Here is a 26,377-nt window from a genome sequence, read left to right as displayed (position 1 = left end):
AACAGAATCATAAAAATTGGAATAAAGGGGTTTTGAAGAGCGATCTCTTTAATGAAAATATTTTCATCGATTTGCTACTTCCGGTTATACCGGAAGTGGCTTATAACTTCGTTCTTTTAAATGAAACATCCTGTATATTTTTACATTTTTGAATTCTCCTGGATGTCTTCTTTCTTAAAATATGAGGTTTTGTAATGTTATACAGGGTAGTTTAAGAGATAACTACGTTTTTTTTCTTAATTTCCTAGCAACATTCACACCCTGTAGAATTATAGTAGTTTCACGTCAAAAGCTCTATTTATGTTCAAATGATTTTTAATATAGTCTACTATTGTTAAAAATTGTTAGTATAGATAATGTTGAATTGTACTATACAGGGTTGGTCGAAACTCGGAAAGAGTATTTTCTGAGTTTTCTTAGATGGAACACCCTATATTTTATTATTGTAATGAAATGATATTTTATGCTACTTTTTTATTTCTTAAGCATTCCCTATACCTAACTGCTTTAATTTGTGAGTTATTGGTGATTCAAGCCAAACATTAATTTCAACAAAAAATACGTGAAATTTTATTAGGTTGGCCGTGAAAATATTCAATCACAAATAATTTTTCGGAAATAAATACATATTAATCTAGACTGATCTTTAAAATTGCCAATAATGGTTGAGCTATCAAAATACCTACGTAGTTAACATTCTTGGCGCGATTAACAATTAAGCACAAATTAAAGCATTTAGGTATAGGGAATGCTTAAGAAATAAAAAAGTACCATAAACTGTCTTTTCATTGCAATACTATAATACAGGGTGTTCCATTTAAGAAAATTCAGAAAATCCTCATTCCGAGTTTCGACCAACCCTGTATACTAAAATTTAACATTTAGCTATACTAATAATTTTTAATAATAGTAGACTATATTAAAAATCATTTTAACATAAATAGAGTTTTTAATATCCAACTACTACAATTATACAGGGTGTGAAAGTTGCTACGAAATTAATAAAAAAAACGTAATTAGCTTTTAAACTACCCTGTATAACATTACAAAACCGCATATTTTAAGAAAGAAGACATCGAGTAGAATCTAAAAATGTAAAAATATACAGGGTGTCCCATTTAAAAAAACGAAATTTTAAGCAACTTCCGGTATAACCGGAAGTGGCAAATTGATGAAAATATTTTCATTAAATAGATCACCCTTCAAAACCCCTTCATACCAATTTTCATGATTCTGTTGCCTTTAGTTCTCTAAATATTTCTAATAGGCCAGTTATCTGCCTCACCCTATATAGTTTGCGGCATTTTACGAAATATTCTTTAACTAAAAAATCATTTCTTTGATTATTTTACAGAAACAAAGAGCCACTTACCCTTTTCTAAACTATCGATTTGTTCATTGGTAAACGACGTTCTATTCCTCTGTAGTTTCCTTTTCAGTCTCAACCTTAGCTGGGAGTCTTCATCACCCGAAGAATTATGTTCGGAATTTCCGTCAGACGTGTTCTCGTGCATTACGTCAGCTGAAACAACAGAAATTTCATTTTAGAATATTTGGTGTTTATCTAGCATTCATTTTGAAGCTTATTCAGCTCCGTATCGAGAATCTCTGTTCTCACGTTTTCGTATCATTTCTAGTTTGCAAAAGATGATTGTGAAAATACGGGAAATGGGTTATACGAGGATCGATTAAAAGTGTGATAGGTATTTAGAGTAAAGGTAGAATTCCGCACCAAGCGACCGAGACAGGAGACCGCGACAGGCGACAGATAGGCGAGGTCTCCCCACGACTGCTCTCAATGCAATTATATCAGGGTAGTACTGCAGCCCGCGACCGAGACCAGCGACGAACTATAGCCTATCTCGACCTACCTGTCGCCTGTCGCGGTCTCCTGTCTCGGTCGCTTGGTGCGGAATTCTACCTTAAGACTCAAAGATATAATCCATCTTCTGTATAATACAGAAGTCCCACTAGATATCATAAACACCATAGACCAGGGGTCACCAATTAGCGGACTGCGGTCCGCATCCGGACCGTGAGCTGCTTTTGTGCGGACCGTCATTAAATTCAGAATATAGCGTTTGGCAATTTTGAAAATGTTTGGCCCTGAAATTGTATATTATATTTGACTCAACTTATGTGTGCGAAGCCGCTTTATCAAGAATGAATTTTATTAAAAATCGGTACAGATCTCAGCTAACAGATGAATATCTCAACTCCCCAATGAGAATCAGTTGCACCAAACTCACTCCAAACTTCAGACAGGTTATACATAATATTATGTCATTTTTCTCACTGATAATTTAATTTTGTAAAGAATGACAAATTTTCTGATTCGGTTTTTTTGTGGATTCCTGTTCAAAAATGTCCCCTTAAACAAATCAGAAAGGGCCCGGGATGCCGGACAAAACCATCTTTTTATACAAATTCAAAATTACCTTTTAGGCCCGAAAATTGTATTTAAAATTGTCTCGTGTCATTTTTTTCAAAAGTTGATGGTTTTCGAGTTATAAGCGATTTAAAATCTGAAAAATGTTAAAATACCTACGCATTTTCGAGGTTTGAAAACTCATACTTATGCAAATTATTAGTTTTCAGGTTTGCCAAGTGCCTAAATTGAAGTTTATAAATTCAATTTTAAGATTCTAACGAGTAATCGGGACTTACCTACTTCAATATAGACCGTTTTTTTTAATTGTTAATTATGCGAGTCCACTCGACTTTTAAGTCGCCGCACATCGTAATTTATGGTGCATCTCTGTCGCATTTATTGTACATATTATACGTACTTATGCAAAAAATGCCCAACAAATATTTCACATTTATTAAAATTTAATAATTTATTATTAACATATGTTTTTCTTAATGATTTATTTATTTATTCAATTAATCATTGCCAATGTGCTAATTAAATACGCCAATAAAGACAAACGGTCTAAATTGAAATAAACCCCGATAACTCATCAGAATATTGAAATTGAATGTTTAAACTTCAATTTAGGCACTTGACAACTGCAAAAATAATAATGTACGCATGAATTTTCAAGCTTCAAAAATGCTTATTTTCGCATTTTTCAGTTTATAAATCGCTTAAAACTTGAAATCTATCAAGTTTTGAGAAAAATGACAGAAAATCTTTTTTGTTTAAGATGACCCAAAAATGCTAAAAACATATTTTCGGGAGCAAAAAAGATGATGTCTTGGATTTATTAAAAAACTGTTAAAATCAATATCTGCCTAAAAATTTCGCACTGCACCCTTCTGATTTGTTTACCGAATTGGAACAACCAGACAGGTAGTGTTAACTCCGGACCCCGGAAGTGTCATAGGTTTTCGAAACAGACCCCCAGGAAACATAATTGGTGACCCCTGCCATAGACCATTGAAAAGATATACCAAAACAACAAAATGGAAATCAGGACAACTTAGAGAACATATAGACATAGGCAGCGGAATAAGACAGGGAGGCTCTTTAAGTTCTATGCTCTTAGTTTCTAGGCTCATTAACTTCTTTAGAAAAGTTTCGGCTGACCGTGCAAAAGATGGAGTGACCACCTTCCATAGATCTATCAATCCGCCAATGAACAAGAAAAATTGTTAATTAAGATGAAGAAGAAGAAGAAAAAGAAGAAGCAGAAGAATAAACAACAGAAATTTCATTTTAGACTATTTGGTGTTTATCTAGCATTCATTTTAAAGCTTATTCAGCTCCGTATCGGAAATCTCTGTTCTGACGTTATCGTATCATTTCTAGTTTGCAAAAGATGATTGTGGAAATACGGGAAATTGGTTATACGAGGATCGACTAAAAGTGTGATAGATAAGAAGCATTAGTGGAATGCCGGAACCAAACTTTTTAGCTATCAGGAACAGATATTAAAATTTGTAGAACAAAACAAAGTTAAACGAAACAAGCGTAGTACATGTTTATATCGGCATTTGCGGTTTAAATTAGCTTCCTTATATCATTGTATGGATTAAAGATGTATATGTATAATAAGGCAAGTTTTTCGTTATGCTAAATACTCGCGCTTTCACTTATAAAACTATTGTGTCATCTACCAACAACAGAATAAGGAATTAATAGAATGTTGAATGGGTTGTATATTATGTATATGAGAGTTCATTTTGAATAAAGTAAAAGACAGACGTACTCTCAATCATTTATTGTAACTCCCGATGACCGGTTTCGCTCTCTATAATATGTAGAGCATATTCAGGTCAACGGTTACAAGTAACTAAATGATTCCGCTACAAGGGGCTCCTTCTTGAGTATTCAATAACATGATTTATTGCTCAAACTATGCCAATGGGGGTATGGTGTAATAGACGGAAAATGTTGTAAAGGTCAACGAGTATAATATAGAAAAGTTTTTGAGGGTAGTGAGATAAGTGGCGAAATCTATGTTTTTTTTGTACCATAGCCCCATTGGCATAAGTTAAGCAATAAATCATGTTATTGAATACTCAAGAAGGAGCCCCTTGTAGCGGAATCATTTAGTTACTTGTAACCGTCGACCTGAAGATGCTCTGAATTTTATAGAGAGCGAAACCGGTCGTCGGGAGTTACAATAAATTATTGGGAGTACGTCTATCTTTTACTTCATTTGAATTATAAGAACATTAAAAATCAAATTAAAAAAATCAAGAAAGGTAAAGCTGCTGGCTCAAATGATATCCCTGGGAAAGTGTTGATAGCTTTTGGAGAGACAAGAACAAGTTGGCTAGCGGGTTTAAACTGAAGGGAAAAATCTATAAAACTATTATAAGTTGAAATGTCTATGATGTGCACTGGGCTGAATATTGGCCAGTTGAAAAGGAAGAGGAAGAACGAATGTATGGAGTGGAAATGAGAATGCTTGGATAGATGGGTGGAATAAAACAATTTAATAAAACTAGTAATGATAGCAGGGAAGTAGAGTGATTTCAACAATTAATTCCAAACTGACAGCAAAAGTTGAGGTGGATGGAGCAACGCCGAGATGCTAATCACCAAACGCGAAGAATAGATGATTTGCTAGTTTTTGGAAGGATTAGAAGAGGAACACTAAGAAGAACTGGAGGAGACATTTAGGTAGAATATGTTGATAAAAGTATTGACATTGATGACACCCAAGATAGAAACTTATGGAGAAATTTAATTAAGAAGGACAACCCCAGATTAAGATGAAGATACAGCGAATTGTAATGAGGTTCTTAAAGGACACCTAAATAATACGCATACATGCCTATTAAAAACCCCTGAACTGAAATGAAAGGCAGAAAAACAAAGCTGTTAAATACTGTTAAAAAAAATATTCGTTGTGAATTCGGTAAAATTTTTTGAATTAAGGCCTTTGGCAAAAATGGAATAAAAAGCTTAAATTAGTATTACCAAAAACATTTTTGAGTTACTAGTGAAAACAAAATTCTAACTAATCACCTACTAACGCTACTGCATTTGATGTATGTACAATTTAAAAAAGAATCGATTTATTTTTAGGCTATTGATTATGTACTATAGAAAGGAACTACAACGTTAACGGGGTTTTATTATTTCATATGGTCAATGAATCTCTATATATGAAAAAACCGCAGAGTGCTACCATTTAAAGGGGTGCGTTTTTGAGAAATGGGTGAATTAGTCCCTGGGCACAGGATACATTAGGGTGAGTTCTAAGCACTTTTGGTACAAACACGTCTACATAAAAATTGTTCCTGGTTAAATTTCCTATCTAAATATAACTTTTTAAAGTCAAAGATATTTTTTTTTACAAAAATATATTCAAAAGAAAAAGGACGGTGAATTAGTCCCTGGGCACAGGATACATTAGGGTGAGTTCTATGCACCTTTGGTACAAACACGTCTACATAAAAATTGTTCCTGGTTAAATTTCCTATCTAAATATAACTTTTTAAAGTCAAAGATATTTTTTTTTACAAAAATATATTCAAAAGAAAAAGGACAAAGAAACCCAAAATAAAGAAATTTTGTTTTTGTCCCATAACTTTTGCCCACGGGGATATAGGTATAGACATTGCTTCACAGAAAAATAACTTACATATTTTCTCTTTAAAATGATGTTTGGTAGAGGTCATTAGGATTTACAGTTTTCGAAATATGATTTTTCAAAATTCGCCACTCACAGTAATTTTGGGCAATTTTCCTTGTTATTTCGCAAATATTGTTCTGTAACTTTATTCTACGTAACTTTAGGCATATGCAATGGTACATGTAAGACGAATAGAAATCAATTACCTTTAAAATGTTCTACTGTATAATGTTGTACGACTTCTTTTAAAGAGGTTATCTTTTTCAAGACTTTATACTTTTAACGATTTTTTATATTTTTTACGATTATTTTATAAATTTCCCATTATAACTATTTTTTCTAGATTTAGGTATATATTATATAATAAAAAAGAAAGCTTATTCTGTTTATTTTAAAATGGTGTATTATAAAAAATTCTAGGATTATTTTTGAATAAGATATGGTTTTTCAAAATGTAATAAGTACTTGCAACGATTTTTGATTTTAGGATTATTTTTTAAATTCCTCATTCTAACTTTTTTATGTGATTGTGTTTTATGATTGAATCTTATTTTTTATAGGCAATACTTTGGATCCACTTGACTCGGCCAGGCAAATTTCGAAATATGGATTAATTCCAATATTTACTGTCAAAGCTCCTGCACCACAAGATTTGCTTGAAAAAATAGCATGTAAATGTACCAATGGATGTACAAACAACTGCGGTTGTAGGAAGATAGGAATTAGTTGTTCAATATTCTGCAAAGGGTGCATGTGCATGGGTACTAATTGTGGTAACTCTAAGATAAATGAGGTGTCAGAGGAAGATATTGAAGCTTAATGCTAACGAAGAGATGGATTTTGATTTTGAAAATTTTTTAAATGTCAACGTTTAAATAATTTTAACTAAAGTGATGTTTTCTAAGACTAATGTTTATGCAAATTTTGTAAAAGAAATAATTTTAAATAATACAGGTAAAAAAATATCAAAGAATCACTCGGTTTACAGTATGTATATAAATATAGATGATACACCATTTTAAAGAACAGAAAGTAAGCCCTTTTTATTGAGCAATATATAGTATATTCATGTAGAAGAAAAAAAAAGTTATAATAAGAAATTTCAAAAATAATCGTAAAAAATGTAAAAAATAATATTTTTTTATATTGGGTTTTATATAGTATATTATAATATATAATATAATATTATATATACTATATATATTATAATATTTAATATTATTTTATTTTTATATTATATTATAAAAAATCGTTAAAAGTATAAAACCTTGAAAAACCATAATCTCTTTAAAAAAAAGTCGTACAACGTTATACGGTAGACCATTTTAAAGGTAATTGATTTCTATTCCTATTACGTTTACCATTGCATATACCTAAAGTTACGTAGAAAAAAGTTACAAAACAATATTTGCGAAATAACAAGGAAAATTGCCCAAAATTGCTGTGAGTGGCGAACTTTGAAAAATCATATTTCGAAAACTATAAATCCTAATTACCTCTACTAAACAACATTTTAAAAAAGAAATATGTAGGTTTTTTTTCTGTAAAGCAATGTCTATACCTATATCCTTGTGGACAAAAGTTATGGGACAAAAAACAAAATTTCTTTCTTTTGGGTTTCCTTGTGCTTTTTCTTTTGAATATATTTTTGTAAAAAAAGTATCATTGACTTTAAAAAGTGATATTTAGATAGGAAATTTAACCAGGAACAATTTTTATGTAGACGTGTTTGTACCAAAAGTGCTTAGAACTCACCCTAATGTATCCTGTGCCCAGGGACTAATTCACCCATTTCTCAAAAACGCACTCCTTTAAATGGTAGAACTCCGCGGTTTTTTCATATATAGATGTCCATTGACCATATGAAATAATAAAACCCCGTTAACGTTGTAGTTCCTTTTAGCTATCTTATTTTGAATATAATCAATAGCCTATTTAGCCTCAATTTTCAGGTGGCTTGATTGTCATCGGGCGAGTTTCTCGTTTCTTTTTTGCTGTGTTGTTGACGTTTTTCAGCTTGTTAATTGAGCCTAATACAAAACTATAAGGTAACATTTCCTGAATGAAACTTAGGGCCCGTTCTCATGACAGGCGCTTAACGCGCGTTTTGATAACGCGCGATTACAACTACATACTTTTTTTTTTGAGACCGTTCACATGCCAACGCGCGTTTTAATAATCTAAAACACGCGTTAGCATGTGAACGGTCTCAAGTAAAATGTATGTAGTTGTAATCGCGCGTTAAGCGCCTGTCATCTGAACGGGGTGCATCTAAACATTCCGTATATGTATTTGGAACCTAGGAGTTTTCTATTGGTTCGTTGCAGCACGCGGTCATATTTTAACCAATAGGCGGCGAGGTTCCAAACGCATATACTGAATGTTATTCGGTACCAAATTCATATACGGAATGTTAAATATTCGTACACCGAAAAAGATAAGTTTTTATTAGAGTCTGTTAAAAGGAGATTAATTTTAAAATACTTGTTACTGTATTATTAAATAAGAATAAAACAATTATAGTATTTGGAATGTTATTTGGTGCGAAATTTATATACGGTATGTTAAATATTCGTAGAACAAAAAGACGATTTTTATTAAAGCCAATTAAAATGAGACTGGTTTTTAATAGTATATTATGCAACGAGCATTTAATGATGGTCATTATGAAGCGAGTATAAGGGATACGAAACGAACCGCCTAGCGGCGAGTTTCGTACAGAGTACGAGCTTCATAATGATAATTAAATGTGAGTTGTATACACGATTTTTTCTATGATCACTCACAAAAAAATATATTCAAATTTATTAATTTTGTAACGCAAACAAATTAAGTAGTTTGTCAGTCTGACAGTTTGTTTACATATTGAGAACTGTCAAATAGTATGTATTTGATTCGCCATTCTTTATTGCGCGTGTGCCACCTTTATCGCGAATATCATATCGCGATTCTATTGGTTAAAAATCTGTATCCTAATGAAAATCTATATCAAAATGAAGTTCATTATGATACAGGTAGTGACATCATAATTGATATATTATAGTATGAGAATAGAAAAATTATTGTTAATGTATTATTAAAAATCCACAAGGAAAAAGGTTTTCATGTAGTTGGTTGAACACGATATAATACAAAGAACGAATAAAGTCCTTTATAAAAAGTCTATATTTAAAATCCCTAAAAAGGGCTACATCACAGAACTAGTTTTCGATTGGTTGACCAATCATCATCAGTGCTTTCCTAAAATGAATATAACCTGATAAAATAAAGCAAAGGTTTTAAAATTTTGACTACGTTTAAAAAAAGTTGTAGGTTATACTCACGTGACCTTACCATGCTAACCACGAAAATATAATATTACAAATTTTATTTACATATATTACATAATTACAAATATTTTGGTGGTTAGCAAGTAAGATCACGTGAGTATAACGTACAACTTTTTTTAACCGTAGTCAAAATTTCAAAACCTTTGCACCATTTTATAAGGTAATATTTATTTTAGGAAAGCACTGATGATAATTGGTCAACCAATCGAAAACTAGTTCTGTGATGTAGTCCTTTTTAGGGATTTTAAATATAGACCTTTTATAAAGGACTTCATTCGTTTTTTGTATTATATGGTATACAGCCAACTACAGGAAAACCTTTTTCCCTATGGATCTTTAATAATACAGTAACAATAATTTTTCTATTCACATAAATATATCAATTATGATGTCACTGCTTGTATCATAATGAACTTCATTATGATACAGATTTTCAATAAGATACAATTTTTTAACCAATAGAATCGCGATATGACATTCGCGATAAACGTGGCACACGCGCAGTAACCCATGGCGAGTCAAATATATACGCTTTGACAGTTCTCAATATGTAAACAAACTGTCACTGACAAACAGACTGACAAACTACTTAATTTGTTTGCGTTACAAAATTAATAAATTTGAATATATTTTTTTTTGTGAACGATCATAGAAAAAATCGTGTACACAACTTGCATTTAATTATCATTATGAAGCTCGTATTCTATACGAAACTCGCCGCTAGTCGTCTCGTTTCGTATAGAATACGAGCTTCATAATTACCGTCATTAAATGCTCGTTGCATAATATACTATTAAAAACCTGTCTAATTTTAACTGGCTTTAATAAAAATCGTCTTTTTGTTCTACGAATATTTAACATACCGTATATGAATTTCCCACCAAATAACATTCCAAATACTATAGTTGTTTTATTTTTGTTTCATTAAACAGTAACACATATTTTAAAATCAATCTTCTTTTAAGAGACTCTAATAAAAACTTATCTTTTTCGGTGTACGAATATTTAACATTCCATATATGAATTTGAAACCGAATAACATTTCGTATATGCGTTTGGAACCTCGCCGCCTATTGGTTAAAATATGACCGCGTGCTGCAACGAACCAATAGAAAACTCCTAGGTTCCAAATACATATACGGAATGTTTAGATGCGAACGGGGTCTTATTGTATGCTGATGATATAATGTTAGTTAGAAATACTGAAAGGGATTTGGAACAAAAAGTGAAACTTCTTCTTACGGTACCGTATCCTTAAGGACGTTGCTTTGGCCATTACATTTGCCCATTTAACCTTATTTGCAGCCACCCTGAATAGTTTTATTGAGGTCATATTCGTCCATTGTCGTAGGTTTTTAAGCCAAGAGTTGCGTCTTCTTCCTGGTCCTCTTTTGCTATTGATTTGACCTTCGGTTATAAGTTGGAGCAATTCATATTTCTGGTTTCTTACGATGTGACCAAAGTAATATGTTTTTCGTTCTTTTATTATACCTAAGCATAAACTCTTTCCTTATGCACTCTCCGCAAGACCAGAGTTCGAGTTCGAGCACCAAAGTTCGAATGCATGGATTCTTTTTTGTGTGGTTTCTGTAATTGTCCTGGCTTCAACATCTTAGAGCAAGGTGAAGAAAACGTAGCACTTAAGCTTAAAAGTTTAACACTGGAGAAAAAAGGAAAGTGTTTAAAGTTTAGTTAGACAGCAACAGAGTATTTGTAACGATCATTTAAAGATGGGTTTATCACTACAAATAAAATGATAAAGGATACATATTCATGAATAATGATACCTGTAGTAGAGTTATGTTCGGTTAGGTGAGAGTAAGGGGAGACTGGCTGTAGTGGAAAAAATCGAGCACTGTTGTGTGAAAAAAAGATACCGATGAAGCTGAAGAGAAAATTCACAAACCTGCCATAAGACCAGCTATGATGTATGGAATTGAATGTCCGGAAGTTAAAAAAAAAAAGAGAAACAACGAATACAAGTGGTGGAAATAAGAATGCTTGGACGAATGAGTGGAATGACAAAAAACAATTAAATTAAGATTGATAGTATTAGGAGAAACATAAAAGTTTAAGCAGTTGATGCCAAAATGACAGAGCAGAGGATGAGGTGGATAGGGAATGTTCAACGTCGAGACGCTAATCACCCAATACGACGAATATATGGTCTTCTAGATGTTGGAATGACTGCGAAAGGTAGACCAAAGAAGACCTGGAGATAGATGCTTAGGCAGAACATGACGACAAAGGGATTGCTCTTGGTAAAATACCTAAGATGAAAATAAAGATAAAGAAAATTATGATGAGATGGATAAAGGAAACTAACAGATACATGCCTATTAGAAACGCCTTAACTGAAATGAAATGGAGAAGAATCTGTTAAATAAATGTTAAATACAAAAACAACTTTTTCGTTGTGAATTCTTGAATGAAAAGGCTTAAATTAGTATAGTAAAACCTCGATATAACGAACATTTATATAACGAACTTCGGATATAGCGGACGAAAAATCCGGTCAAATGCAAAAAAATTAAAAACGTCCTGTTGATATGATACATGCTTAACCTGTCACATACCAATATACATTGAATACCAACGGGATCCCCGTGGACCCCAAATGCTACACCTACCTAGAAATTTTATTTATATGTTTTTGCCAAAAATACAACATCGCATATTCAACCCATGGATCAGGGAATAATTTTGGAAACCAAACGAATATCTAGCAAAAAAAAATTGTCTGTTGGCCAAGATGCAGACATAAGATTAAAAGGGTTGGAAATTCCTGATTTCTGTAAGACAATACATATCATAATGCCGGAGAAGAAGTAGGTAGCTGAGATGTTTTAATTTACAATGGCTAGAAGTAGATGAAGGTGTCCCTGGGTATAATATCACTACTGAAAGTGAAATAACAGATGAAGTTATGAACCTAAAGCATGAGGATGGAAGTGAAGATAGCAAAGAAGGCAAAACAACACTGCAAAAAATGAAGTGTTCAGAGGTAAGATCGCATCTTAACGATCTAATAACATTTACTGATTATTTAGACAACGAAGTTTGACTGTATTATACGCAATTTCGTAATTTTAGAGAGTTGATTATAAAAAAACAGCAAACTTTAAAAGTGCAAACAAAACTTGATTACTTTTTCAAAGCAAGATTACCGAAAGCAAGCGTGTCGATATCAAACAACGTCACTTCACGACGAATTTCTGAAGATAATTGAATATAATTTTGTTTGTTTTTTATTTATATTTAAATACAGTGTAAGTATTTTCAAAAAAGAAGTTTTTTTATTTATTTTAAACCTATTTTTATATAACGGACTTTCGGCTTTAACGGACACCCCGTCCCCCCAATTAGTCCGTTATATCGAGGTTTTACTATTACCAAAAACATTTTAGAGTTACTAGTCAAAACAAAATTCTAACTATATAATTACCTATTAACCCTACTTTGTTTGATGTACAATTTAAAAAAGAATCCAATTATTTTATCCTCAATTTTTCAGGTGGCTTGATTGTCATCGGGCTCGTTTTTCTTCCCTTTTTTGCTGTGTTGTTGACGTTTTCCAGCGTGTTAATATAGCCTAATAGAAAACTATATGGTAACATTCCTTGAAACTTATTGTATGCTGATGATATCGTGTTAGTAAGAAATACTGAAAGGGATTTGGAATAAAAAGTCTAACAGTTGATAAAAAAAGAAAAGGTTTAAAAATAGTAAGACAACAGGTATTTGGAATATTCATTTAAAGATGGAGTTACAACCGCAAATAAAATGATAACTAGAATAGATATTCAGGTATAATCGGAAAATAGATGGAGATACCTGCAGTAGAGTTATGTTCGGTTAGGTGAGAATAGGGTAGGATGGTTGAAGTGGAAGAAAGCGAGCACTATTGTGTAAAATAAAGATACCAATGAAGCCGAAGAGAAAATTCTACAAACCTGCCATAAGACCAGCTATGATGTATGGAACTGTAGGTCAGGTAGTTAAAAGAAGAGAAACAACGAACGCCTGTGCCTGTGGTGGAAATAAGAATCCTTGGATGAATGAGCGGAATGACAAAAAAGAATAAAATTAAGAATGGTGAGGACGAGGAAACAGAGGATGATGTGCATGGGGCAGGTTCAACGTCGAGACGCTAATCACCAAATACGGAGAATATATGATCTCCTAGTTCTTGGGAGGACTAGGAAAGGAAAACCAAAGAAGACCTGGAGGGAGACGCTTGGGCAGACCATGTCGATAAAGGGGTTGATCTTGGTAAGATACCCAAGATAGAAACACACCATACCCCCCATAGACCTTCCAGTAGTTGTAACCTCTCCCCTTTAGGATCATCCTGGTTACGCCGTTACCTCAGATTGAGATAAATACAAAGAAAATTTTGATGACATCAGTAAAGGAAACAAATTAACTGAAATGAAGGGGAGAGCAAACTAGCTGTTAAAAACAAAAAGAAATGATTCATTTTGTATTCTGTAAACATTTTTCGAATTAAGGCCCTCAAAAAAAATGGAATAAAAAGCTTAAATTAGTATTATCAAAAACATTTTTGAGTTAGTAGTCAAAACAAAATTCTAACTAATCACCTACTAACCCTACTTCATTTGATGTACAATTTAAAAAAGATTCCAATTATTTTAGCCTCAATTTTTCAGGTGGTTTCATTGCCATCGGGCGCGTTTTTCGTCTCTTTTTTGCTGTGTTGTTGACGTTTTCCAGCGTGTTAATAGAGCCTAATAGAAAACTACAGCGTAACGTTACCTGAAACTTATTGTATGTTGATGATATATAGTGTTAGTACTGAAAGGGATTTGGAACAAAAAGTGGAACAGTGGAGAAAAAAGAAAAGGTTTAAAGTTTGGTAAGACAACAACAGAGTATTTGGAATGCTTATTTGAAGATGGAGTTCTCACTACAAATAAAATGATAAATAGGATAGATATTCAGAAACAATGATACATGTAGTAGAGTTATGTTCGGTTAGGTGAGAGTATGGGTAGGATGGCTAAAGTGGAAGAAAGCGAGCACTATTGTGTAAAAGAAAGATACCAATGAAGCTGAAGAGAAAATTCTACAAACCTGACATAAGACCAACAAATAGGAACAACGAATGCCTGTGGTGGAAATGAGAATGCTTGGATGAAAGAGTGGAATGACAAAAAAGAATGATGCGGACGAGGAAACAGTGGATGATGTGCATGGGGCAGGTTCAACGTCAAGACGCTATCTAATCACCCAATACGAAGAATAGATGATATCCTAGTTCTTGGGAGGACTAGGAAAGGAAAACCAAAGAAGACCTGGAGGGAGACGCTAAGGCAGAACATGTCGATAAAGGGGTTGATCTTGGTAAGATACCCAAGATAGAAACACACCATACCCTCCAGAGACCTTCCAATAGTTGTAACCACCCCCCTTAGGATCATCCTGGTTACGCCGTTACCTCAGATTAAAGAAGAAAATTTTGATGACATCAGTAAAGGAAACAAATTAACTGAAATGAAAGGAAGAACAAACTAGCTGTTAAAAACAAAAAAATGATTTATTGTGAATTCTGTAAACATTTTTCGAATTAAGACGAAAAAATGGAATAAAAAGCTTAAATTAGTATTACCAAAAACATTTTAGAGTTACTAGTCAAAACAAAATTCTAACTAATCACCTACTAACCCTACTTCATTTGATGTACAATTTAAAAAAGAATCCAATTATTTTAGCCTCAATTTTTCAGGTGGCTTCATTGTCATCGGGCGCGTTTTTCGTCTCTTTTTTGCTGTGTTGTTGACGTTTTCCAGCGTGTTAATAGAGCCGGTTGATACGTCCTTCCCTTTCTAACTGCCGTTGTCGGGTATTTTCGGGAAATTTACCGCTAACACAATTACTAGTTCGGATCGGGCAACACGGACTCGCTGGAACGGAAGTTATGTTCATTTTCAAATGCCCTACGACAGCCTGAATTATTTCAGTCGACTTCAGCACGTTTTCTCTGAATTTTCACTCTACTTGGAACAAGTTTTCGTGGTTGAAATAGTTATGGGATTGAAGAAAGGTTATTTTACTTCCTGTTTTCCGTCGGATACGTTTCGCCGTTTCTTATAATCGGTTTGAGTTATGAGTTCTCGGTTATGGCCACTGAGAAAATAAAAACTCGCAACCAATCGATCTTTATTCGTTAAATAAATGTCTTTGACTAAACTACGACAAAGATTTGAAAGATTTCTCAAGTTGTTGATAATAATAGTCGAGATCATACTTATGTATAAATATGCAAGTTAAAGTATGCTCATGGACAAAAATATGGAATACTTTAATTGGAAATGTTACTAGCACTATCTAGCAGCAGAAAAATGTTTTGTTCACAGATGAAACCAGAATTTAGTTATGGAAGGTTGACGAGCCTTCGCCTACAGAAGAGTTGGCGAACGGTATACCAATAGAGATGCATTAAGTCAAACTAGTTTGATTTTACTCAACAAACTTTACTTGACCTGAAAACCAAATTTTTTTTGTAAAAAAGTTTGACTTGACTTGATTTTGATATCTTTAGATTTGACTTAAAATCAAACTTCTTCAAACAGTGTGAAGTTTGAATATCATATTGTTGCGTAACGTGTTTATTTCCATTTCTAATTGAGAGCGTACTGCCTTTTGTTTTAACTTATTTGGACAGGTCTGAACCTGTAATCTGCTACTCCGCAAATTAGTTATACTTCATATTTAGAAGTATGTACTGTTATGCTCTACTTTATCTATTTATTTAGATTGATTGGCAAATTCTTAATTCAATTAATTATTCAATCACTGCCTATGTAAAACAAAAACTAAATTCAAATTAAATATTCCAATAAATTTTATTCTCAGGGCTAATTCTGTATTTGATACAATACCTATGATTTGTGGCTTCTACACCGAGAGAACAATTTCTTTTCTCCTAAAACACCGATTTCTTTGAGCAATATTTCTTAAAAGTTAACATATCCTATTAACTTAAACATACCGGTTCACATATAAAGAAACGAGTTTTTTAAACACAACTCAATAATTTCTTACAGATAATTTCTTCAATACTAAGAAATGCATTAATGGTTACATTTAATTTTCTTATCCTAAAGTTTTTATTTCTTAAATTGAAAACTACAAATATTTTGCAGTATAAGAAATATATTGTTAAGTTAATCTATATTTATATTTGTGAACAAGAAATTTTCTTGCAATCAAATAAATATTTTAAAGCACAAGAAATAATTCTTCAGAAATACCCTCTATAGTAACTGTGGTTATAAAATAAAAACTTTGTTATTAATGCCGAAATGTTACTTGCAAAGATATTTTCTTCCACAAAAGAATTGCGCAGATTAACTATTTATGATTTATTCTTCAGTGTTTGTCAAGATGGCGTGATATGTTCTTGTTCATATAGATGGATGTTGGATTTATTGGTGTACTTTAAAAATTAACGGATATTTTGAAGGTACGTACATATATAGGTATTAAATAAAAGTAAATTGAGTAATTTAAGATGTAATAATAATATTGTTGCGTATCCGAATGGTGAAAAAAGAAACATAATAGTAACTTTATATGCTTTTTAGGTATAATGATGGACGACTGTGAAATAAAGGAGCTTATTATTCTAACTGGGAAATATGCCACAATTTAAAGATGGGACAGAATGATATAATATATAGCTTCAGAACAATATTAAGAAAGGAGTTATTAACCAACTGCGGGGCCTTCTAGAAATGGTAGAACTTCATACATGTAAGTACCTTTTTAAAAATGTGTAGATATACTTATGTATCAACTATAATAGGTTTCTTGAATGTATCGTCTTCTATAAAAATATACAATACAACGCTATATCAAACATGGCGGGTGCAACGCTGAGGATTTTTTCTGTTAATTTATTTGAGATAAAGAAATCAGTTAGTCTAAAAGAAATATATGTTTATGGTTAAGAAATGTTATTGCCAAAAACCGTGAATTAGTTAATATGTATTAAATGACTTAGATGTAAACTAATAATACTTTCCCGTAATAAAATTTCTTAATGATTAGGTATGCTGTCTCTTTTAGATTATAAAAATTAAGAAAATTACATATTATTATGTCTGCTTCAATGTTTTACATTGGTTGTATTTTCCCTCTTGTTTTAGCTAAACAATGTTTATTGTGTGACTTAATATTATACAGATAAATAATTAATATTTCATTAACAAAAAGAAAAAAATAAACACAGACGTGTAGGTTAAATAATGCCAGGTTTGAACTAAATATGATTGATTATTATTAATATTAATAGTTCTTATGTGGGGCCGTGTATTTGTTTTGATTTCCTAAATTTGTCAAAATAAATATCTATATCTTTATAAAAAAAAATTTATTAAAGTAAGTTTACTCTTTCTACATAACGATTTTGTTTTAGTGAATTGCTGATATACAAAGTGCTATTAACAAAAGAAGGAAAATTTGAGGAAGTTGGATTTGCCTCTCCATCCTTTTATTGTTGTGTAGAAGCCAGTGGTTTAAGAGTGAAGAGAATATTTGTATGTAATAATAACGTTTTATATCTTGTTTTATTAATAAATAATGATTTTACCTTAACACAATGATTTATTTCGCCGTATGTAATATCACTTTATTTTCAAGAAATATTACCTTAACTCTAAATATACGTTTATCTCTGCGAAATATATTTCTTAACATTAAATAAATTAATTATTAATAGTAAAATAATAATATTCCTTACTAAGAAATATTATTGCTCAGAAAGAATAGTTTTCTAATGTGTAGAAAATATATTTTTATGACTAATAAAATTAATTAACATCAAGTGTAATTTCTTTCTGATAAATGGGTTTGAAGTTTGCCAGAAAGTGATAGTTCAATCATGTTTAAGATATATTTCTTTGGCTATAGTAGAATTTATTTGAAATATTTTAGAAAATTATATCTTACATACAAAGATATATTTCTTAGGCAATATGCCAAGTCGATCTTTCTTAAATATTAATAAAGTTTCTTTATGTCAAGAATTTTTTTCTCTCGGTGTAGTATTTCTAGTTGCTTACTTCTTCCAGGATGGAACAGGGAAATTCTTAATTCAATTAATTATTCAATCACTGCCTATGTAAAACAAAAACTAAATTCAAATTAAATATTCCAATAAATTTTATTCTCAGGGCTAATTCTGTATTTGATACAATACCTATGATTTGTGGCTTCTAGTATTTCTAGTTGCTTACTTCTTCCAGGATGGAACAGGGAAATTAAACATTCAATATCATATAAATGTAATATATTATTCATTTACCAAATAAGCCGTGTACATATGATTTAAAAAATACTAAATTTAACTTTGTTGCAATAATTTCTTACTTAATAAATCAAACTTAAATTCTGATATCTCTTTGTTTTAAAAAAATTATTTAAATAAATTATTATTTTCTCATACTAAATTTAATAAATTTTACTTTTATTCATTTGAATTGAATTCTTGAATTTGAAATGACTAACTGCGTTATAGTAATGTTCAATAAACAAATATGGTTCTGATATGAACAAATTCTCTCCCTTCCGACAAATGATTTGACTAACCTTTTTGTTTCTTCACTTCCTCTTTTTCCGCATTGCGTGGTCATCGATTCTCCCAACGTACTCTCTGGATGTTGCGAAAAGGTGCCTCTCGTCTAAAGTGCTTCCAAAACAACACACAGGAACTTGCTCAAATTCTCTTACTCAATTTTCTCCTTGCTCGATATCTTGTGCAAGTAGATATCAATCAGCTACTCGTTCTAGACAAAACAAAGGAATCTCCCTCGGACCAGGAAAACTAACTTTTCAACCGGTCGACAATTCGGTTTCAACTTGATTCTGCTCGCAAAGGCCGATCACAACACTACACTGATCTCTCCTTTTGGAGACTCGACTGCTTTCTTTAGATATCCATTATACAGTGACCCTCTCTTCTCTCACAAATTCAGACTCCAACTTTCTTATCCCTTCTACCGATCTTTTCCAGCCAATCAAAAAACAAGCCTCTCTCAAAACCTTTCCTCCCATTTCTTAAGAACCAAATATTTTTCTATATAACTTTAAATTTTAAGAAATATCATAATTATATTTTTCCTACATACTACTTTTACTTCTAAAAACTAAAACAAAGTGTTTACCATCATTAACCTTCCCGGAAACATTTTAAAACATTATTGTTCTCGCCAAACGATATGTCCACTTTCTAAACCCGAATTGTTTGTTAGTGTACCAATTCATTTCGTCGAATCATTATCACTAATCGTTTTCACTTTCCCGAAACACTGTCTAATAGCTAAATTAGATTGGGATGAGAATCTATGATCTAATGGTCTTTGATATAAATTTAATTTTCTTTTTAAATTATTTTTTTTGAATTAAAAAAAAAACAATTCTACAACAGTACATACTTAGATTGTTACGTTGGTTTTTAAGTATGTGCTTTGTGCGATAATGTCTGAACCTGAACCACTTTAGGCTCAGAATACGTACCAGAACAAAGTGAGTCTGATTTTGAAGATATACCCACTGCAAAAATTAAAAGAAAAAAATCGGTAGACGAGACAGAATTAGTTAACAAGAAAAATAAATATACTGGATTATTTGATGTTGCGGAAGGCGATTCCAAAACAATGAAAATTGCAAAGTTCATATTATGTAAAAATAAAGAACAGCGTTAGAAAATGCCAAATAGTGGAACTATTTCTTTAAAACGACATCCGATGGAAAGTCACAAAAAATTGTATGAATAAGAATTTCCGTAGGTAGCAACAATTTCTAAGTAAAGTATAGTATACTACATTCGCTCTCGCGAGATTTTTTTTACACTGACGTTAGTAATTTCTTTTTTGAAAAATTCAGTTGTCAGAAGTGACTGGAAATTACTACAAAACCAACGCACCTGCTCATATCCAATATTATTAATAGTAAACAGACATAAAAATAACATAAACCTTACGCCAATCAATATTTATTTATTTAAAACATTATAATGTATTGATAGCAAATGAGAAAATTATTTATTGTACAAAATAAAAATATTTTGTAGAAATAAACTTCACAAAATTTTATGAGTTTAGTAGACACTCCCACTATTTCTAATAATTCTTCTTTTTTTAATGAAAGATTAAGTTGATTTGAGTTGATTTTAGCAGTTAATAGTGTGAGGTAGGAATTTTTGTGTTGTACGTTTCCTATTCCGAATGTCTCAAAAAAAATCTCGGGAGAGCGAATATAGTATACACTACTTCGCGTCATATAAAACTGGTACACTTTTTTTCCCAATGTAAACCTGTGTTCAGACTGACAATTAATTATTGTTCGTGAATCACTTCGTTGTTGCCATCACAGACAACGGAATTGCACTAAATCTAATACAAAAAAATAACGTTTAAAATGTATATTTCGAGTTGTAATACATATATTTAAATTCCACACTTGTTCACTGTAAAAGTTATTCATTTTGTATTAGTTTCAAATTAAATTTTTAATTTTTACAGTGTGTTTTATTTATTCTACACAACTTAATGCAGTTTTGTCCTACAATTTACGAGAAACCAATCACACCTCTCGATTTGTCATAAAACATAATAATTTAAAGTCATGTCAAGATTTATTATCTATCATTATTTTTGAATTGAAATATTTTCATAAATGATAATAAAACACGAATCAATGTATGAATACCTAACCCGTTGTCCTAGGTGAGCGACGGAAAACGACGCGACGCGATGCGATGCGTTGCGATGCGATGCGACCAGTAATTCACGCGACGTGTGGCTTACCCGTTGTCCTAGGTGAACGACAAACGCGACAAGGCGACACGACGCGACGCGACGCGAAAATATTAAGTAATGGTTGTATTTGTGTGTGGCCTACGTTTTCGGATTAATCAGTCTACGACAAGACGCGACGAAGTGCGAACTTGTTTTGTTCGCGACGAGACACGACGCGCGACGCTGTGTGACACCCCATTGCTTTTGTCAATTTCAAATTATGCTACTCAATAGTTTATTAAGTAAATAAAAACTAATAGTAACTATATAGTACCAGTATTTTCTCATTAACATACCTTAAAGTCAGTAAAAGCCTCTCCTCAATAGAAATTGGTTTTTAAAAATTACTTATTAATATTGACAGTTGAATACTGGGTTAACAGGTGCAAAAATATAATCGAAAGTGCTTGATAATAAGCCACAAAACTCTTTAAACCAACGTGGATTATTTTTCTTAATTTCTAATATAAATAATGAAACTCTCGAAATTTATTTCGCTCTAAATATAATATAATTGTTTAAAATATGAATTTTCTAATAGTAACACTGCCGTATACTTCACCATATTTAAGAATAGGAATGAATTAACATCGTCACGTTTGTCCTAGGTTGAGCGATGGAAAACGACGCGATGCGACGCTACATAAGCCACACGTCGCGTGAATTACTGGTCGCATCGTATCGCAACGCATTGCATCGCGTCGCGTCGTTTTCCGTCGCTCACCTAGGACAACGGGTTATGTAGCGTCGCATCGCGTCGCTTTCCATCACTCAAACCAGGACAAACGTGACGATGTCAATTATTCATTCCTATTCTTAAGTGTGGGGAAGTATACGGCAGTGTTACTAGAAAATTCATACTTTAAATACTTAGCTCAAAAATTCCATAAATGAAAAAGAAAGACAACAAATGTCATATATTTAGAACGAGTAAATTTGGAGAGTTTAATCATTTATATCCGAAATTAATGAAATAATCCACGTTGGTTTAAAGAGTATTGAGGCTTATTCATTTTCGATTATATCATTGCAGCTGTTAAACTCAGTGTTAATAATATTGAGCTATCAATAACGATCAATAAGTAATTTTCAAAAACCAAATTCTCTTGAGGAGAGGTTGTTACTGACTTTAAGGTATGTTAATAAAAAAACACTGGTACTATATAGTTATTATTAGTTTTTATTTATTTAATAAACTATTGCGTAGCATAATTTGAATTGAAAAAAGCAATGGGGCGTCACACTGTGTCGTGTTTCGTCGCGAACAAATCAAGTTCGCACTTCGTCGCGTCTTGTCGTACACTGATTAACCCGCAAAGGTAGGCCATACACAAATACAACCATTACTTGATATTTTCGCGTCGCGTCGCGTCGTGTCGCGTTGTCGCGTTTGTCGTTCACCTAGGACAACGGGTTATTGAGATGACGGAAAATTACAATTGTTTTAGTTTTTAGTATATTAAAAAATGCGGTCTGTCGCACAGCCCCGTTTTTACCTAGTTTGATAAAATATTTTCGTTGAACTGGCAACGTTGCCCTAGAAATTAAAATGACACTTGTAACAAGATCAACTTACACAACTTGAAAAACACGATTTTCGATTATAAGAGTTGTACCAGTTTTTTTTTGACGCGAAGTGTACAAGTACATTTAAAGTACGGCACCGGTTTACTTCTGAAACGTTGAACCTACTATTCTGTTGTTACTTCATCAATTTTTGTTGAAGTAGATAAAATTACACTTGGTATTAAAAAAAACCATCCAACGGATTTTTTGATGGAATATAAAGCAGCACTCAAATAAACATAAAAAATTGATATCGTTGGTATAGTAGAAGGCACAAAATGTGTAAATGAATTATTTTCTTGAACAACATGCACATTTATGTCTTCTATTGTAAGTCCTTAATCCTAATTTGCATAGTAATATATCCTGTGTTTTCTGAGCTACTTATATGTTGCATTTTTTGTATATTTTCTTAAAACTAATAGTATGGTATAACTAGACCCAAACCCAGACATCCAAAGTGAAAGTTATCCTCCAACACCAAATTGTTCTATATGGTCCACATAATGTTCAGAAAAAAGTCACACCATATTGAGCGTCTAGTTTGGCGGGGAGAGGGAGGGATCGGTAAATTCGTAGTTATTTTCGTTTTTCGTCAATATTTCTAAAACTATGTGGTGGTTTAGCATAAACAACCTTCTATACAAAAATGTTCCAACATTTGAAATAAAAAAGGCCCTATGCATAATCCTTCTAAAATGAACGGTTCCAAAGTTACGGAGGTAGTATAGTATAATTGGTCCAAAAAAGGCCTAACCCAGACATCCAAAGTAAAAGTTTTCCTCCAACACCAAATTGTTCTATATGGTCCACATATTGTTCAGTAAAAAGTTACATCATTTTGAGCGTCCGGTTTGGGGGGGGGGGGGAGTAATGGGGGAGAAGTCGGTAAATTAGTAGTTTTTCGTCAATATTTCTAAAACTAAGCTTTAGCGTAAACAATGTTGTATACAAAAATGTTCTACATAAAATTTAAAACAAAAAATGCTCTATACATAATTGTTATAAAATCAACGGTTTCAGAGTTAGTTTGGATGTCTGGGTTAGGCCTTTTTTTGGACCAATTATACTATACTGCCTCCGTCACTTTGGAACCGTTCATTTTAGAAGGATTATGTATAGGAAATTTTTATTTCAAATTTAATGTAGAACATTTTTGTATAGTAGGTTGTTCATGCTAAACCGCATAGTTTTAGAAATATTGACGAAAAACTACGAATTTACTGATTTATCCCCCTCTCCTCCCAAACCGACGATCAAAATAGTGTGACTTTTTTCTGAACATTATGTGGACCATATAGTAGGGATGGCGGTTTTTGACAAAACACCGGTTTTCGGTTATACCGGTTTTTTGCTTACGGTTTAACCTGGCGGTTATATCCGGCCAAAAAAACCGGTTTTCGGAAAAACCGGTTTTCGGTTTTTTTAATCCAATAGGTTACAAAGTTACATTTACAATACACTTTAGTTTGCGATACTCCATTCGACTCGATATCAATATGATCAAAATTAGTACTATCGAAAGAACATGTATTACTTTTAACACGTTTGTATATTTGTGGAATAGGTACATTTTAACTCATTTAATACTTTCTGTATGAGTGTACCGTTTTGAAAACGTAGCGAAATTCTTGGAGATTCGTATTCGTAATCAGTAATTCGATATTCATAGTCAGAGCGAGCGTAATTTTTGGTAATCAGAAAAAGTAATTCACCCACTTTTAATGTCAAGAGTTAAGTGTGAAAAATAGATGATGTTTGCGTCTAATTCAACCAGATCACTTCTTATGTAAATATTATGATTACAAATACCTTTTCAAGGAAATATTATAATAAAACTTAATAATTGTTTCTGGCTGATGTGAGATTGCACTTTCAGTTTGCTTCTGTATTTTATAAAATAAAATAAAATTTGAATTATGGTTTTGTTTGGAATAATTACTTGAGAATAATAATTATGATTGGGATCCGAAATAATACCTAGCCTAATCCTAATCACCGTTAAAACCTAATAACTGGTTTTTACTTTAAAAAGAAAAAACCGGTTATAACCGGGACAAAAAGACAACCGGTAAAACCGGTTATTGCGAAGGAAAAAACCGGTTTTAGGTTTAAACCAGGTTTTTCCCATCCCTACCATATAGAACAATTTGGTATTGGAGGATAACTTTCACTTTGGATGTCTGCGTTATGCCATCTAACAAGACTTTCTAATCCTTTATTTTTCGCTTCCTCTCTTACAAATGTCTATTAGGAGTGAAGAATAGTCTCACGTGAGTGATCATTTATAATAGATTAGAAAATATAAACATTGACTAAGTAACAACATTTATGGAGGATACATATACATAATTTATCATTGAAGAATAGTATCAGTGCAGATAAGATAAAAATTACCATGATGATCGCCAACATTCGGCACGGATAGGCACATCAAGAAGAAGAAGACCACATAACTGCAGAAGGTATAAAAAAGGATGTTATATCGACGTAATCATATAACAATACTTTATAAAATCGTGTGATCTACAGTTGAGTCCGCGAGTTTTTACCCGTGCGTCATCATTTAAAGCATACGAAATAAGTCGAAAATCTATTTCACGCAACAACAACTTACAGAAAGTGGCTACTGTTCCGATTACGGGTTTTATTATAAAATTTGACGTTATCAAATATATAGAATGTCAAATGTAAGTTTTGCTTCAAAATTTTTGTGCAGAATTACAGCTACATTTGAAGTAGGTTAATAAATTATTTTATTATTATTGATTAATAAATAAATAAACAATTTATAAAAAAATTCAATAACATATTTTATTTTTGTTATTTTATTCGCTTTGACGGAAATCTAAACACAGTCATTTCTTTACTGTGTGAATGACGTTAGATTTGTATGTTTTACATATTAATTGCCAAAATATAATTATTTACCTTAAAATTTCAAAGCCCAATATAAAATTAGTTGTGAAAACAACTGTTTGTGTAATATAAAGAAACTTCAAAACGCAAAAATTTGGCAAAAACCGCAAAAAATTCAACTGACTGACAGCCACAAAATTAAACAAAGCAGAAACGTCAAACAAATTGTGCTTAAAATATGAAAACATACCGAATCGCCTTTTTTTATACCTATCTCTTTTCAATGCACTGAGTCTAGATGGTTCATAAAAATAACATGTGTTTTTACTTAATAACAAACGTCAGCTGGTTTGTCATGAGTTTCATGCGTGGAAGAGAATGATGCTAGATAAAAAGTATGTATGTGTTTTATCTCGCCAGGTATTAATGACGCACGGGTAAAGACTCGCGGACTCAACTGTACAGAAGTATAATACATAATTCTAGTGAGAGAAAACATATTTTTTCTACGAGCGTGCAAAAATGTCTACTTTCGCGCACGTGTTTTGATTAAGAAAGTTTCACTTTTCCGCACGCGTTTTACTTTTCCGCACGCGTTTTACTTTTCCGCACGCGTTTTACTTTTCCGCACGCGTGTAGATATTTTAATATGGCCTCAAAATAATTATAATACATGCAATAAACTAATATTTAGATATTATTTACTATTTTATTTCAAATGTATCTTATTGTGTTCCTGTTTTAATGAAATTAACAATTCGATGAAATA

The 26,377-nt window shown here is 32.1% G+C and overlaps 1 protein-coding gene across 1 annotated transcript in view; it reads right to left on the bottom strand.

Annotated features, from left to right (window-relative positions):
* LOC114324209 (paired box protein Pax-6) overlaps positions 1–26,377 on the bottom strand; it is a 269,123-nt gene that overhangs the window by 101,034 nt on the left and 141,712 nt on the right. The window contains exon 4 of the mRNA XM_028271975.2: positions 1,373–1,522. Coding sequence (XP_028127776.2) covers positions 1,373–1,522 — 150 coding nt within the window. The remainder of the gene's footprint in view (positions 1–1,372; positions 1,523–26,377) is intronic.

This window comes from Diabrotica virgifera, chromosome 5 (assembly GCF_917563875.1).
Source record: "Diabrotica virgifera virgifera chromosome 5, PGI_DIABVI_V3a".
Taxonomy (NCBI): Eukaryota; Metazoa; Arthropoda; class Insecta; order Coleoptera; family Chrysomelidae; genus Diabrotica; species Diabrotica virgifera.
The sequence above is the reverse complement of the archived record's forward strand: the minus strand, read 5'-3'. Positions and strand labels throughout refer to the sequence as shown.